This window comes from Triturus cristatus, chromosome 7 (genome assembly GCF_964204655.1).
Source record: "Triturus cristatus chromosome 7, aTriCri1.1, whole genome shotgun sequence".
In the NCBI taxonomy this organism is placed as follows: domain Eukaryota; kingdom Metazoa; phylum Chordata; class Amphibia; order Caudata; family Salamandridae; genus Triturus; species Triturus cristatus.
In genome coordinates, this window is record NC_140590.1 from 1,655,376,573 (window position 1) to 1,655,391,635 (window position 15,063).

A 15,063-nucleotide genomic window follows, 5' to 3' on the forward strand; every position below is an offset into this window, starting at 1 on the left:
CCCTACCGCCTAAATCTCCTGCGTAGGTTCCCTCAAGTCAGCGTCGCCCCAACTGACTGAAAAGTTTCCCTCCTTTCCTTAAGTATCCCCAGGTCAGGTGACCACTCTCTAAGGCGGCAAAAGCAGACCCCACCCTTATTCTAGAAGGTTCCAGGAGCTTCCCTAGTCTAGCTATGGGGAAAAAGGCGGGATGGTGTGGCAACAATGTTGTAGGGTCCCAGCCAGCTCCTGGCAACAAGGGTGCGGCAAAAAAGACCACTCCGCAGTAGCAGGGGCCTGTGGCAGCCATGTTGGGAGAAGAGAGCACCTGCACCTTAGCATTGATTAGCAATGGGAAGGCGCTCGGAGACCTAAGGCCAACGAAAAAGAGGGTGGAAAAAAATGAGGCAAGGGCAAAAACACAGGGAAAGACCACCCTAGGGCTGACAGGTCTAACACGCGTCCCCCCCAGCTGAAAGAGGGGAGAGCTACCCAACGTCTAGGGAGTTCTCGTCACTAAGGCGGAAAAACCGGGAGAGACCGTCAGCATTGGCGTGGTCAACTCCGGGCCGATGTTCCACCCGAAAGTCCATCCCCTGTAGGGAAATGGACCACCTTAGCAACTTGGGATTTTCGCCTCTCATCTGCATGAGCCAGCGAAGGGGTCGGTGGTCTGTCTGAATCAGGAAGTGAGAGCCAAAAAGGTATGGCCTCAACTTCTTCAGGGCCCAGACCACCGCGAAAACTTCTCGCTCGATGGTGCTCCACTGTTGTTCCCGAGGGAGGAGTCTTCTAGAGATGAAGGCCACAGGTTGGTCTTGGCCGTCGTTGTTCAGTTGCGAGAGCACAGCACCTATGCCATGCTCAGAGGCGTACGTCTGCACGATTAATTCTTTCGTAAAGTCAGGTGTTGCCAGCACCGGAGCGGTGCACATCGCATGCTTTAGGGTCTCGAATGCCTCTTGGCAAGCAGCCGTCCAGATTACTTTTCGGGGCTGCTTTATGGACGTCAATTCCGTCAAGGGGGCTACGATGGTACCATACCCCTTGACAAACCGGCGGTAATATTCAGTGAGGCAGAGGAAAGCTCGGACCTCAGTTTGGGTCTTGGGGGGCTCCCAGGCCATGATGGTCTCAATTTTGGCCTGGAGGGGTTGCACCTTACCCCCGCCAACCAGGTGTCCCAGGTAGATGACAGATCCCTGTCCAATCTGGCACTTGCTAGCCTTGATAGTCAGACCAGCACGTTGCAGAGCCTGCAGCACCTCCTGGAGGAGCTGCAGATGGTCCTCCCACGTGCTACTGAAGACAGCTATGTCATCCAGATATGCCGCTGAGAAGGACTCCAGGCCAGACAGCACCTGGTTCACCAACCGCTGGAAAGTGGCCGGAGCATTCTTGAGCCCGAAGGGCATCACCCTAAATTGGAAGTGGCCCTCGGGGTGGAGAACGCTGTTTTCTCCTTTGCTCCATCGGCCATGGCAATCTCCCAGCCGGTCCACCAACTCATCTGCCCGTGGGATCGGGCGAGCATCTGTTTTGGTGACAGAGTTCAATCCCCTATAATCCACACAGAACCAAAGTTCTGGGTTGGTGCCCGGTGGGGCCGCTTTCAGCACCAACACTACCGGACTAGCCCACGGGCTGCTGGAAGGTTCAATCACCCCCCAGCTCCAGCATTTTGACCACCTCACTCTAGATGCTGTTCTTCACTCGATCGGACAGCCGGTAAGACTTGGTTTTTACCGGTGGGCTGTCCCCTGTGTCCACATCATGGGTACACAGATGAGTGATTCCAGGCGTGAGGGAGAACAACGAGGCGTACTGCCCCAACACCTGGCGGCAGTCCCTCTGTTGCTCTGGGGTCAAGGATGGGGAGAGGATCATGCCCTCCACCGATCCATCCTTCTCCTGGGCCGCCAGAAGGTCAGGAAGAGTCTCACTCTCTTCCTCCTCGCTCCCATCCATCACCATGAGGAGAGCAAGCTCAGATCGCTCATGGTGTGGCTTCAGGCGGTTGACGTGGAGCACCCGATGGGGCTGTCGGCGGGTCTTCAAGTCAACGACATAGGTGGTCTGGCCTCGTCACTTCACAATCTCGTACGGACCAGTCCACCGGTCCTGGAGGGCACTATGCTCCCCAGGCTCCATGACCCACACCTTCTGTCCAGCGTCCAACTCCACCGTCCGAGCGTTGCGGTCATATCACTCCTTCATGACGGCTTGGCTAGCCTTCAGATTGTCTGAGGCTTCCTTCCACAGCTTGGCCATCTGGCTGCGGAATGCCAGCATGTAGCTGACGACATCACGGGAAGCTTCTTCGAAGTCTTCTCCCACCCCTCCTTCACCAGGCTGAGGGGCCCCCTAACGGGGTGGCCATAGAGCAGCTCAAAAGGGCTGACCCCGACTCCCTTCTGTGGCACCTCACGGTATGAAAACCGCAGGCAAGGGAGGAGGACGTCCCACTTCCGCCTCAAGTCCTCTGGTAGGCTCCGGATCATTCCCTTTAGAGTCTTATTAAAACGCTCTACGAGCCTGTTAGTCTGGGGTGGTAAGGAGTGGAGAACTGATAGGTCACTCCGCACTCCTTCCACATGGCCTGCATGTAGGCCGACATGAAATTCGTGCCCCTGTCTGACACCACGGCCTTGGGGAATCCCACTCGGGTAAAAATCCCTAACAGGGCCCGCACCACCACCGGTGCAGTGATGGTCCTCAGAGGAATAGCCTCCGGGTACCGAGTGGAGTGGTCCACTAATACCAAAATGAACCGGTGTCCCACAGAGGTCGGAGTGTCCAACGGCCCAACACTGTCAATTCCGACCCGCTCAAAAGGGTTCCCGACCACCGGGAGTGGTTCCAAAGGGACCTTCAACTTAGTCCCAGTCTTGCCACTCGCCTGGCAAGTCTTACAGGTCTTACAGTAGGTGTCAGAGGCAACTCTCATCCTGGGCCAATAAAAATGCGGTACCAACCGTGCAAAGGTTTTTTTCTGACCCAGGTGTCCAGCTAAAGGTATTTCATGCGCCAATTCCAATAGGAAGGCCCGGTAGCATTGGGGGACCACTAAGGCCCTCGAGGATCCATGCACCGGAACCTTAGGCTCACTGTAAAGGAGGCCATCCTCCCAATACACATGATAACTGCCAGTCTCCTAATTGGTCGCTTGGGCTTCGGCCTGCCGCCGCATGCCATCAAGCGTGGGGCACTCCCTCTGTGCCGACAGAATTCTTCCCGGGTAGGCCCTCCTTCCACATGCCACTCGGCAAGGGTCGGCAAGTCCCTCACGGGAACAACATCCACCTCCGCGGACTCCGGGGGTACCTCCGCGGGCTCCCCATCCATCACGCGGGGCGTGTCCTCCACAACATTCTCCTCTCCAAGACCGGCATTGGGTTGGGCCATTATCCCAGGCTCTAACCCGGGTTGAGTTCCTTGCCAGGCAGCCAAGGACCTCGTGACTACACAAGTCCATCCTGGTAATCCCAGCATCTCAGTGTGGGCTCTAAACTCCACTTCTTTCCAGACGGTGTGTTCTAGATCATTTCCTAGTAAACACTCCACAGGCAAGGCAGGGCTCACAGCAACTCTCAACGGGCCTTTGACTCCTCCCCACACAAAGGGAGCTTGAGCCACAGGGTAGTGAATCACACTGTCGTCAGCCAATACGGCCGGATGGAACTCATCAGGGATCACCTGCTCAGGGGACACCAGCCGCCTCACTACGGTGGTCATGCTGGCACCTGTGTCCCTCAGAGCCTCCACCTCCTCCCCGTTAACCTTCACCCTCTGCTGGTACTTAGCAGTGTTGGGGGTAGGTACGCCACTGGGACCATCTCTCTATCCCCAAGTGAAACGTGGGTCAGGCCTGTCCACTCCCCTTACCTATCTAGGGGCAGCTCCACCCCAAGCGCTACACTAGCCACCCCGGGGCTCTTCCCTCCCGTGGGGGCTGGGGGTCTCTTGCGACACTTAGAATCGCCCGTGTAGTGTCCAATCTCCCCACATTCAGAGCACCGGACAGTTCTTGGCTGCTGACTCTTGTCAGGGTAAGTGGGCTTTGGGGAACTGGACTGAGGTGGGGTACCTACTCCTCTCCCAAACTGTCTAGTTTGTGGGCCTCGTGAGAACTTCGTCTTTTTATCTCCCCCCTCTTTCTTCTGGGGGAAACCCTGTCCGCCTTTCGGGCCGTCTCCCCAGGGGCCCTTGTGAGACACCCGGGTGCTAACCCAAATGTCCGCCTCCTCCGCAAGCTCACGGGAATCAGTCAGCTTGCGGTCCACCAGATGTTGGCGCAGCTCCGGAAAACACTTATCCAAGAGGTGCTCTCTCAAAAATAAATTGTACAGGCCCTCATAATCGTGCACCTCGCTGCCACGCACCCAACCATCCAGAGCCTTACGGGCATAATCAAAAAAATCTACCCAGTTTTGCGTGGACAGCTTATGGCTGCCACGGAACTTCTGGCGATACCTTTCAGGGTTGAGGCCAAACTTCTTAAGCAGCGCCTCTTTCATGGGGATATACTTGACTTGGTCCGCCTTCGCTAGGTACAAAAGGGTGTCCCTGACATTGGGAGGGATGTATCGCTACAGGCCACCCCCCCAGTTGCTTTCAGGCACCCCATGGGCTGTCAAGGCCACCTCATACGCCTCCAGCCACTTGGCGATGTCATCCCCCACAGTGTAACTCGAGATCACATCTTTGGGTGGATAAAACTTAGGCTCATGTACAGCCTTCGGTACGCTGCCACCATTAGCATTTCCTGACGCACCTAACTGTAGTGCTCGCAGCTCCAACTCTTCAAGTTGAAGCTCGTGCGCCAGCTTCTTTTCCTCCATCGCAAATCTTCTACCTTCCCTTTCTCTCTCCCTTTCGTGGTCCAGTTTGGCAAGCTCCCACTTCAATTGCCTCTCCTCCCTCCTGTCCTCATACTCTTCTGGCGACGCACTCCTCCTAGACCCTCCACTACTGCTTGCCCCGGAACGTCTCCCTGGTAGCAAGTTTTCAGTGACATCAATCTGCAATAGGTCTAGCTCCTCCTGTGTGCCCGCCTCCTGCGGTGCGCCCTGCCCCTCCTGTCCCCCATCCCCTCTCCCCTCTGGGTGGGCCTCTACCCATGCCCTCAAGGCTGCACGGAGCTCCTCTCCTTTGGCTCTCCGCACAACAGGCACCCCCATCTCCTGCCCGAATTCTCTCAGCTGCCTCACTGTATACCCTTCAAGTTTGGCTAACTGGAACTCCATTTTGACAGGTGGGAACCCAGACTTCAAAGTAAAAAGACACTAGGACGTAGGTAACAGTACCGGGCTAACCAGGACTCCGTACACTCAGTTTAGACAGTGGGGGTCAATTGATGCAGAAATAAAATACACAATAGGCGTCCAATTGCGGTGCCCACTGTCCCACTGGAGGGTGCTGTATAGTCACAGGTCCTGATCCCACCGCTGGCCAACAATGTAGGAACTGGGGTCACCAGTCCCTCAGGGGGTAGCTTGGCGCGAGCAGGTAGGCATCCAAGGCTTAAGTGTAAAGTGACCATACAGCACACACATCCACTGAGACAGGAAACGCACACAATGACTGACACCACACCAGTGAGGTTGAGTTAAAATCAAACTGCTTTATCTAGATCAGAGTCAGGTTCTCATCAAAACCTTTCATTAGAGGACTAAATACGACATGAGCATTAGGGCGAAACATAGCAGTCAATCACAGCGGCGTCACTAGGGGGGTGCGGGGGGTGCGGACCGCACCGGGTGACACCCTTACGCGGGGTGACACCAAAGGGCCGGTCACTGTGGTGCAGACTGCAGAGCAATGCAACGACGCAACCTAACTATGCAGCAGGAGGAGCGAGGAGGTGCCTGTGCGCAGCGTGCACTGTCTCCTCCTCTGCCACGTCTGCGCGCCTCGGCAGTGACGTAACATCGTCACTAGAGGGGTGCAGTGATGTTGTTTTGAATACGGGAATCCCGCATGCGCATGCGCATTGGGCCCCAAGTGCGCGTGACTTGGCATCACGAGGGGCGAGGAGGAGGTCGTCCCGTCTCAGGTCGACCGTCGCCGCGCCTATAATTAAATTTTATTCCAAGCAGGACAGGAGCGGAGCCTGGTTTAAGGGGGCTCGCAGCCGAGCGCCGACCGAGGTAGTCCCCCCCCGCCCGCTGTCTGCCACCAACTCAGGTGAGTGAGTGGCACAGTTACCTGGTTGAAACGCGCTGATGTTGGTAGATATGGAAATAGTAAGATATTCTCTAGTCTGTCAGCCTCTCACCAATTTTACCAGGTTGAAATGCGTAGATGTGGGCACCTGTTTATGAAATGTCACTCTCCGATTCAGACAAGCCGCCTTCGTGGGTGCAGAGTCAATCCATGATCGGAGATTTAAGCACAGTTCCCCCCAGTTGTGTGGAGTGGAATTCTGCTCCGAAATGCTCTTTCTACTGCTCTGGAGGTTGTTACCTCTCGCATTACCCTTAATAATATTTTATAGATCCAGGCTGCTCAGTCGGTTAATGCATATACTGCGGTCCTCTTTAATTCTGTGCTATCTTATCACCAGAGAACTGATTCACAAATACATGTTTGAAGAAGGCAGGCCTGCTTGAATACCCGACTTTCTTCTGGAATCCGGGCGGGTGTTCTGCTTTCAGAACTCCTGTTTGCACACACTTCAGTTATGATACCTGGGTGCAAATTGCACATTCCAGGATTATGTTTTCTCCGCCGATGTTTGGCAGGTGAAAGTTGGCCTATTGCCTATTCACACAAGTTTCTTGTAATTAATTCCTGCAAAGTTGTCTTCTCTGCACACGGTCAAGACAGCCGTTTGTTACTTGGTCTGAGCGCCGGCCTTATCATGATGAGTTAAATATTCCCGTAACCTCAGCACTGTCAGCAGCAAGCAAGGCAGTGTGTGGCATGACTTGAAAACCCATTAAATGTAAACGTAATAGTGAGGAATCACTAACAAAGTATGAGATGTCAATATGCTTTCAATTTGTTAGGCACGTATTTTTTTGTACATGCACAAAGTCTCTAAAAATGTTTAATTTGCAGTGCAAAATATTGCATACTCTTTGCCCACGGGAGAGTGCTTTGAGCAAAATATATCTTGTCTGAAGAGTAAAACTGTCATCCAAAAACCCTTTCTCCTTGAAGCAGTCTCCTGTTGATATACTGAATGATTTTTGAATGAGAGATGAATCTTCACATTCTATTTGCACGTGAAATTGCATGTGAAATTTGGTAATTTGTCCCCAGTTTAACCCTCTTCACTCTATGCTCCGTCCAAACTCTTCTTGAGGACTCATTTTAAAAGATATTAGCACCTCACATACTGCAGGAATCGGTCTTTTTCTGATCTTTGAATCCCATGGTTGCCCATAGACTTCATGAGCTACACTGTCTAATATTTTATTTGTGAATTTCGCTTGTTAGCGTGAGTTCCTTCTTTCGATTTAATCTGCTCTTTCGAATTTTGGAATTCTTTCAAGCCAGGGTTATTGTAATTTTCGCCCGATAGCTACAGTTTTTTCACTGTTTGGATAGTCTATCAATGAAAGCATCTGTTGAACTGAAATACAGTTGACACCAATTCACAAAATAATGTATGAGTACCGGAAGTACTATATGAGTTCTCCATTAGGTATTCAAAAAAGCATTTGTGAATTTGCCCCGAAACCTCCAACATCCTCTAATAAAAATGCAGTGAGCAGAGTCCCATCTATTTGTACTAATTTCACAAGTTTAATCCCATAATAAATGCTTGAGCCCAATTCACACAGGCATGCAAAAGACTGCTTCAGGAGCCCGACTCTAGTAAACCAAAAATGTCTTTGTGAATAGGTCCCGGTGCATATGTTTAGTCAGTTCTAAATTACCACTTTTAGTTTTTTTTCAATTTTTGATAGACGAATCAAGAAGCGTATGAATAAGCTATCTGATGCTGGGAAAACTGTTGCGGCACCGTGAATTGTGGAACTGTAATTACTCGCACAGCAGATGCCTATCTATTTCCCTGGTCCATTTTTAGTGGTGCTTTTAGGTTATTAAGTACATATTGTTATTTTTCTGCAGAGATACCGCCCGCTGCATCCACTCCACTGTATTAGAAATAGCCCTTTTGCATTAGCTGTTTCATTTTGGCTGCTGTGGCTGGTGCAGCAAGGGTCACTTCAATTAGTGCTAGTGGCGCCCTGTGCGACAATGTCTGTTGACGCCCCCCAATGACCACCTCCGCCACGGATTCTCTCACTAGCACCCTTTAACAGTGACCGTCTCCATAACCACACTCTCTCAGATGCATTGAATTAGATATATAGCGCCACTCATACCAGTGTAGGGTGTCCGAGCACTTTGCATCACACGCACATTACACAGAGACAATAAATCATATGTGTGTAAATCAGTATATAGGAAATGTTACATAAGCCAAAGGACAATCTGGCACATGCATCAACAAAGACTTTTGCGATTCCTTAATTGCGATTTTTAAGGAATCGCAATTAAGGAATTGCAAAAGCCTATGCATGTAGGAATCGCTATAAAAATAGCGATTCCTACAAATTCCTTAATTGCGACTCGCAAATTGCGAGTCGCAATTAAGGAATGCCGTCCCATTTATTCCTATGGGCCTCCAGGCCCATAGGAATGAATTGGAGATTGCATGAGCAATTTGCGAGTACCAGTAGGTACTCGCAAATTGCTCATGCAATTTCAAGGGTGCAAGGGTGTCAAAATGACACCCTATTGCACCCCTGAAATTGATCTGTGCACATATGTTGCACACACACATGCTCTAAGGGCATGTGTGTGCGCAACATGAAACTTTGAAAAATGCACAAAAGTGCCTTTTTCAAAGTTTTTGCAAATTACCATGAAGTTCAACTTCATGGTAATTTGCTCCCCCTATTAGCGAAATCGCTAATTTTTTAACTTTAATGCATTGCATTTAAGGAATCTCAATTTGGGATTCCTTAAATGCAATCGCAATTTAAGGAATCGCATTTTAGAGATTCCTTAAATTGCGATTTTTGCATTTGGGATGATGCATCCCAAATGCAAAAATACCGGTCGCAAAGGGGCAGATTCTGAGAATCTGCCCGTTTGCGACCCGTTTTACCTTTGATGCATGTGCCTATAAAAGTGTAGGAGTCACATGTCATCCATACTGGTAGGAAGTATAGTTTAAGAGTTCTTGGTGTGGAGAATCACAAACTCAGAGTCGAAAAACAAACAGCATAGTTGGGAGTTTTCTTTAATAATAATCGATTTTTAGTCAAATTTACCCTTTTTGCAACATTAATCAATGTTCTAATAATGTATACTTTGCAGTCTGTATGCATTTCTAGGATGAAAGTTAATAGCTCACTATTCTATATTAGGACTTTAAATTATAAATTGCAAGTAACAAAAGGATGCCTCTTTTGAAAGCAGTAACCTGCTGATCTGTTTACATCATACGCACTCTGTAATCTACTTGGTACACGTTCTTTGCAGGCATATTAACCCTCTGCACTAACTTCACCTAAGTCAAAACCTCAACTATACAAAATGCAGATCACTCTCCAGTAAGATAATTAATCACACGAGTTATCTTGACATTTATGTGAGGCCTGGTAATTGCCGGAGAAAGAAACGCTGTAGCAGGTGCTTCAAAAGCGTAATAAACTTTCAAACACTGCGCCCCCAGGAAGCCAGCACCCGGTGCGGTGGCACCGGTCGCACCGCGGCACCGCCTTAAAGCCGGCCCTGACTTCCATCACAGTTCCATTAATTGCTTACAATCCAGGACGATCGCCAGGCAGAGGAGCTGTGGAAATGTAAAATGAGCCAGCTGCACATTTTCTATTTGCAGTTCAATGACACCAAAAGAGCAATTTTATACCAAAGAAATGGCATCCTATTTACCTTTTTAGATAAGGCCGATATCATCGGTTTTATGTCAGAATGTGAAATACACAGTCAGGTGGCTCCCTAATGAACTCAGCCTCGGCGGGGCCTACGGTGTCCGACCAGGGGCATATTGAGAAGTTTGTTCTCTTGCAAATCAAAACAACCACAACTGGAACTCACGGGGGAGTTTATGAGACCTGCAATAATCACAACACGATGGTTAACGCAATGAACGAATATAGTGATTGGAGAAAAAGGGATGAATGCTTACGTTTTAGCAAAATGCTGGGTATTTTGCATACTTGACATCCTTTTGTTAAATGATAAAAGCCCATGGGAAAGTCACACAGAATGAAATAACTGAAAATAAAGTGGGGTTTACCCCTAGCTTCAGGTATTCTGGCTGAACGGCCTGTCCACATAAAGACTTACCTTTCCAGGTGAATAGAAGGATGCTGTGGCTCACGTGGACTCAGGGACTTGCTTGCTTTGTCAATATATATATTGCCGCATATAACAGTTGGCTTCCCTTTGCTGCTTGCCAAATGGCGATGCAGCGTGCGCAATGTAATTTGTTTTGTTTATTTATTTATGTACTTTCCTCAGTTTGGCTGTATTCCATGGTTTACTACCCCTCACCCTGCCCTCCACTGCCCCACCGCCCGCAGCACTCCCTCCAGGAGCCGCTATTGTCCTGGAGTCAAGTGACAACACCAGCTGGGTGTCGTCAGCTTATGAAATTACTGAGATGCCATATATTTGAACTATGTCCGCCAGCAGGAGCATTTAGATTTTAAACAACGTAGGACTTAGCGATGATCCCTGTGGTACACCACGAGTCAGAGGCTTAATCTCAGAGAAGAGGTTAGCTTCCATAACCTGGAAGGACCTCTCCTCCAGGAAAGACCCCAACCAATTCAGGGCTTTGCCATGGATACCGATTTCCTGGTGTCTGTTAGCCAGCAAGCCATGGTCAACCGTGTTGAATGCTGGGCTTAGAACTGAGACCTTTATTTGGAATAGCTTGTAGGAGCAACCCCCACCCCGATGTCCAAGCCTGGGTGGGAGGCTCAACTACGGTGCCATTGTCACACGACTCCACCATGGTGGAGAGCTGCCTGGCTGAAACGCATCTACCAGTTAAATCTGGTTAAACCGCCAGGCATGCACTGAAATGAGGGGGAAGCCGTCTCCTCGGGGCAAGCAGGGATGCCCCCTCCTCAAGAGCAATGATTATAGTCTTTGCTATCCCCCCAAATAGGGGTGTGCAAAATTTACATAATTTAGTCCTGCATCAGCACATGAAAATTCAGCAAAATTATGCATAATAATGCGAAAGGCAAAACTGGCATATGGTGCTGTACTTTAGCAAGAAATTCACACTTGTGTCCGCTTGGAATGTGAGAATGCATTTTGCGCTAAAAAAAGTACAAAAAAACACAAAAGCACCTCAAACAGCCGCTTGCTCTGTCATTCGCGTTGTTCCTGTGCAATGGGCATTCTCTGTAATTTTTTTATGTCGAACAGTGCGTTATTACGTGATGTGTCATAATAGGGTATGACTGAATGATGACCAGTCCACCTCTACGGAGGGCCTTAAACAGCACTGGAGCACTTCTCACACGTTTTTATTAACTTTTGATATGCTTTACTAGACAGAATTTTATTTTTGCTAAAATCTACAGGGTATGCAGCAGGGCCACATTACAAGAGGCTTGCAATAATGCCAGGATTCCCAACCGTGGTTAGTAAAGCAGAAATAATCATTCTGCTGAATTCTATATTTTCATTTGCAGTGTCTGTCTTTATTATTAAACCGTTGTACAGTATAATTTAACATGTTTGTTAATGATGCTTATTAAGAAAATGCAATAATGAGCATGTTTGCCCAGCGAGTGATAGTCAATCCCGGCTTCTGTCTTTTACAGGCTTATTACCATCGATAAAATAGGCGGCAAGTATGAAAACAAAAAAAATGAACAGCGGCACAGGGCGACTCACAAAACGACCAAGATGAAAACCTACCAAATTATTTGCACAAACCACTTGTACTAGAGGTGACACTGACATCCTACATTTGACTGGACCCGCCGTTTCATCAGCCCACGCCCACTACACGTGCTTAAAAACACGCTTTGCTGTTGTTGGTGTTTTTAAAGTCGCAGTTTTTTGGATAATAATAGTTCAAGGATATATTATATCAATCATGCTGCATGGAAAACATACATCAAAGAGGCCAAGTGGATGCCAGCAAAGAAAAGCAATAAAGGTAAAAAATGAATCACTCTCAACACTACGTGGATCCATGCTTCAATATGTCAAGAGACCAGATGATGGCCAGGGTAAGGGTTCATCAAAAGACACAGTTCCTCGGCCACCAATTGATAACGCTGATCCTGATGCTAGTATGCATACTGCAGAAAAGGAAGGAGTTGAAATAGAAGAAAATGAAGCAGAAAAACAAGGAAAGGAAATGGAAATTCAAATGGATGAATTTGAAGCAGAAGAGAGTACTGAAAGTGACTCTAACCATGATACTGTAAATGAGATGAGGACTGGGGTTAAGGGGGAAAATTTGAATATTTTAGATGATGCTTCTTTTTGGAATATACCTGTTCCAGATAATTTGCGGGTTGTAATCATCAAAAGAGGAAGTGCTTCTTTCCAGAACAAAGATGGCCCTTTCAGAATTGCGACAAGGCAAGATCCAAAAGCAAAAGGAGATGTTCGCCAGCTATCAAAAGAGTGGTTTTACGAGGTGATGCCAAATGTCGAGAAAGTCTTGCGGTCATGGATGGTTTACTCACTCGTCAGTGAGAAATTATATTGTTTTTGCTGCCGACTCTTTGCTGCTAATCATGCTACAGACACGACATCCAAATTTGTGATTGGGTTTCAGACGTGGTGGAAACTGAGCCCGAAAGTGCAAAATCATGAGACATCCAAAGAGCACTTAAATTGCCTTGAAAAATGGAAAACATTGGCAGCAGGACTAAGACTGCACAAAACAATTGACGCCGAAAGTGTTGCTTTGATGGACATAGAGAAGAAAAAGTGGAGAGAAATCTTGCACAGGTTGCTCGATATCACATTATTTCTTGCCAAGCAGAATCTGGCATTCTGGGGCCACAAGGAAGATGAATCTTCATTAAATAAAGGAAACTTTCTTGAAATGGTTGAGATGCTCTCTAAATATGACCCAGTGCTGAAAGAGCATCTAATGAGATTAAAGCGAAGCACATGTAAACTCAAAGCATCAGTATCTTATCTTGCACCAAAAACTCAGAATGAGTTTATACATGTCCTAGCAAATCATGTGAAGGAGAAGCTTGTCTTGGATATAAAATCTGCCAGGTATTTTGAGATCATGTTCGATAGCACACCTGACACATCACACACTGACCAAATGTCCGAAGTGATCAGATATGTGAAAATCCAAAATAGGAAAGTTGAAGTAAAAGAAGTGTTTCTGGGATTTTTCCCTTTAACCCCTTCCCTGCTCATGACGGAGCCGCTCTGTCATGAGCCACGGTTGCCGTGTGCTCATGACGGAACGGTTCCGTCATGTTACGGCCGTTGGCGGCCGCTCCGCCTACGCGGCGCTGTTTCCCCACCTGTGCGGGGGGACAACGCAAATGGGCGGAGTCATGACGGAACCGTTCCGTCATGAGCACAGCTCAACCGTGCCTCATGACGGAGCGGCTCCGTCATGAGCACAGCGCCACTGCGCTGCCCCCCCCCGCACCCCCCAGCACCGCGGCGGAATTCCCGCCGTGGTGAAAGGGTTAAAGGGGAAAAAAGCTGTTGACCTCAGTTCTGATATTCTTAAAAATCTGGAACGTGATGGACTCGACTTTATGATGTGCCGCGCTCAAGGTTACGATAATGCTGCCACTATGGCTGGAATGCATGGGGGTGTACAAGCCATTTTGAAAAGAAAGAACAGGAAAGCTAATTTTAATGGATTTGTGGATCATTCGCTTAACCTGTGCGGCCAACACTCTTTTGCTGAAAATGCTTCATGTGTGACTTTTTTTGGAACTCTTGAGACAATGTTTTCCTTCTTTGCTGCTCCTACTCACCGATGGGATGTTTTAATGGAGCACACTGGAGTCTCAGTGAAAAGACTATCAACAACACGCTGGAGTGCTCATCATGCTGCGGTAAAGGCAGTGAAAGAAAAATTTGATGAATGTGTGGCGGCAATTGAAGCTCTATGTGATCCAGATGAAAATTTAGACACAAGAGGTACAGCCCGTGGTCTTTTGCCTGCTGTCTGCAATTTCACGTTTCTATGCTACCTCTACTTTTGGTGTGATGTACTTGAAGAAGTTAATCTTGCACAGCTGTACCTTCAGACTAAGGGCTTAACTCTTGACAAGGTGGTGACAAAGCTAGAGACGCTAAGACTATTTCTGTACGACGAGCAGCGCAATCATCTAGTGGAGCAGGCAATTGAACAGGCGCTTTTAAAATCAGACCAATATGGAATTTCAGTAGAGAGCAGACCCAGGTTCAAGAAGAGGATGACGGGTGAGATGCTGGACTAACTCTGCAAGAAGAAAACAAGAGGGCGATGCTTGAGTGTATTGATCGTTTCCATTCTGAACTCCAGATCATATCAAGAGCCATCAAGGAAGTAGCAGCCATGTTTGAGGCTGTTCAAGCCAAGAGTTTGATGTCTGCCACTGAAGAAGAGTTACTGGTGTCCATTCCAAAATTGTCCACTTTCTATGATGAGTTATCCGAGGGAGAGCTTTTATTAGAAATGCCAAGGCTGAGAAGGCACCTGAAGGCAGCAGAGATTGATCTTGAAGAAGCCAAAGACTGGTCAGTATTTGACGTTTTAAAATTCATAGTTGAATGGGACTTCCTAGAATCTCTCCCATATCTCTCAGTGAGCCTACAATTATTTCTTACAATCTGTGTGTCTGTAGCTTCATGTGAGAGGAGTTTTTCAAAGCTAAAGTTTATAAAGAACTATTTGCGATCTACCATGGGACAGTCAAGGCTTTCTGATCTTGCAATATTATTAATTGAAAGTGATTTGGCGAAAGGAGTTGATTTCGATGAAGTAATTAACAAGTGTGCAGCTTTAAAGGCCAGGAAAGGAAAGTTCTGATTAGTGTGACATTGTAATTTGTACTTTTGCATACTATTCTGGCAGTTGCTGATTGTGCAAAC

The 15,063-nt window shown here is 48.1% G+C and overlaps 1 protein-coding gene across 1 annotated transcript; it reads left to right on the forward strand.

Annotated features, from left to right (window-relative positions):
• The first annotated feature begins 12,085 nt into the window (after positions 1–12,085).
• On the forward strand, positions 12,086–14,429 carry LOC146812638 (zinc finger MYM-type protein 1-like). Its single transcript, XM_085615183.1, has 2 exons — positions 12,086–13,370; positions 13,672–14,429. The coding sequence occupies exons 1-2, from the start codon at positions 12,086–12,088 to the stop codon at positions 14,427–14,429; spliced, it is 2,043 nt and encodes a 680-aa protein (XP_085471309.1).
• The last annotated feature ends 634 nt before the right edge of the window (positions 14,430–15,063 follow it).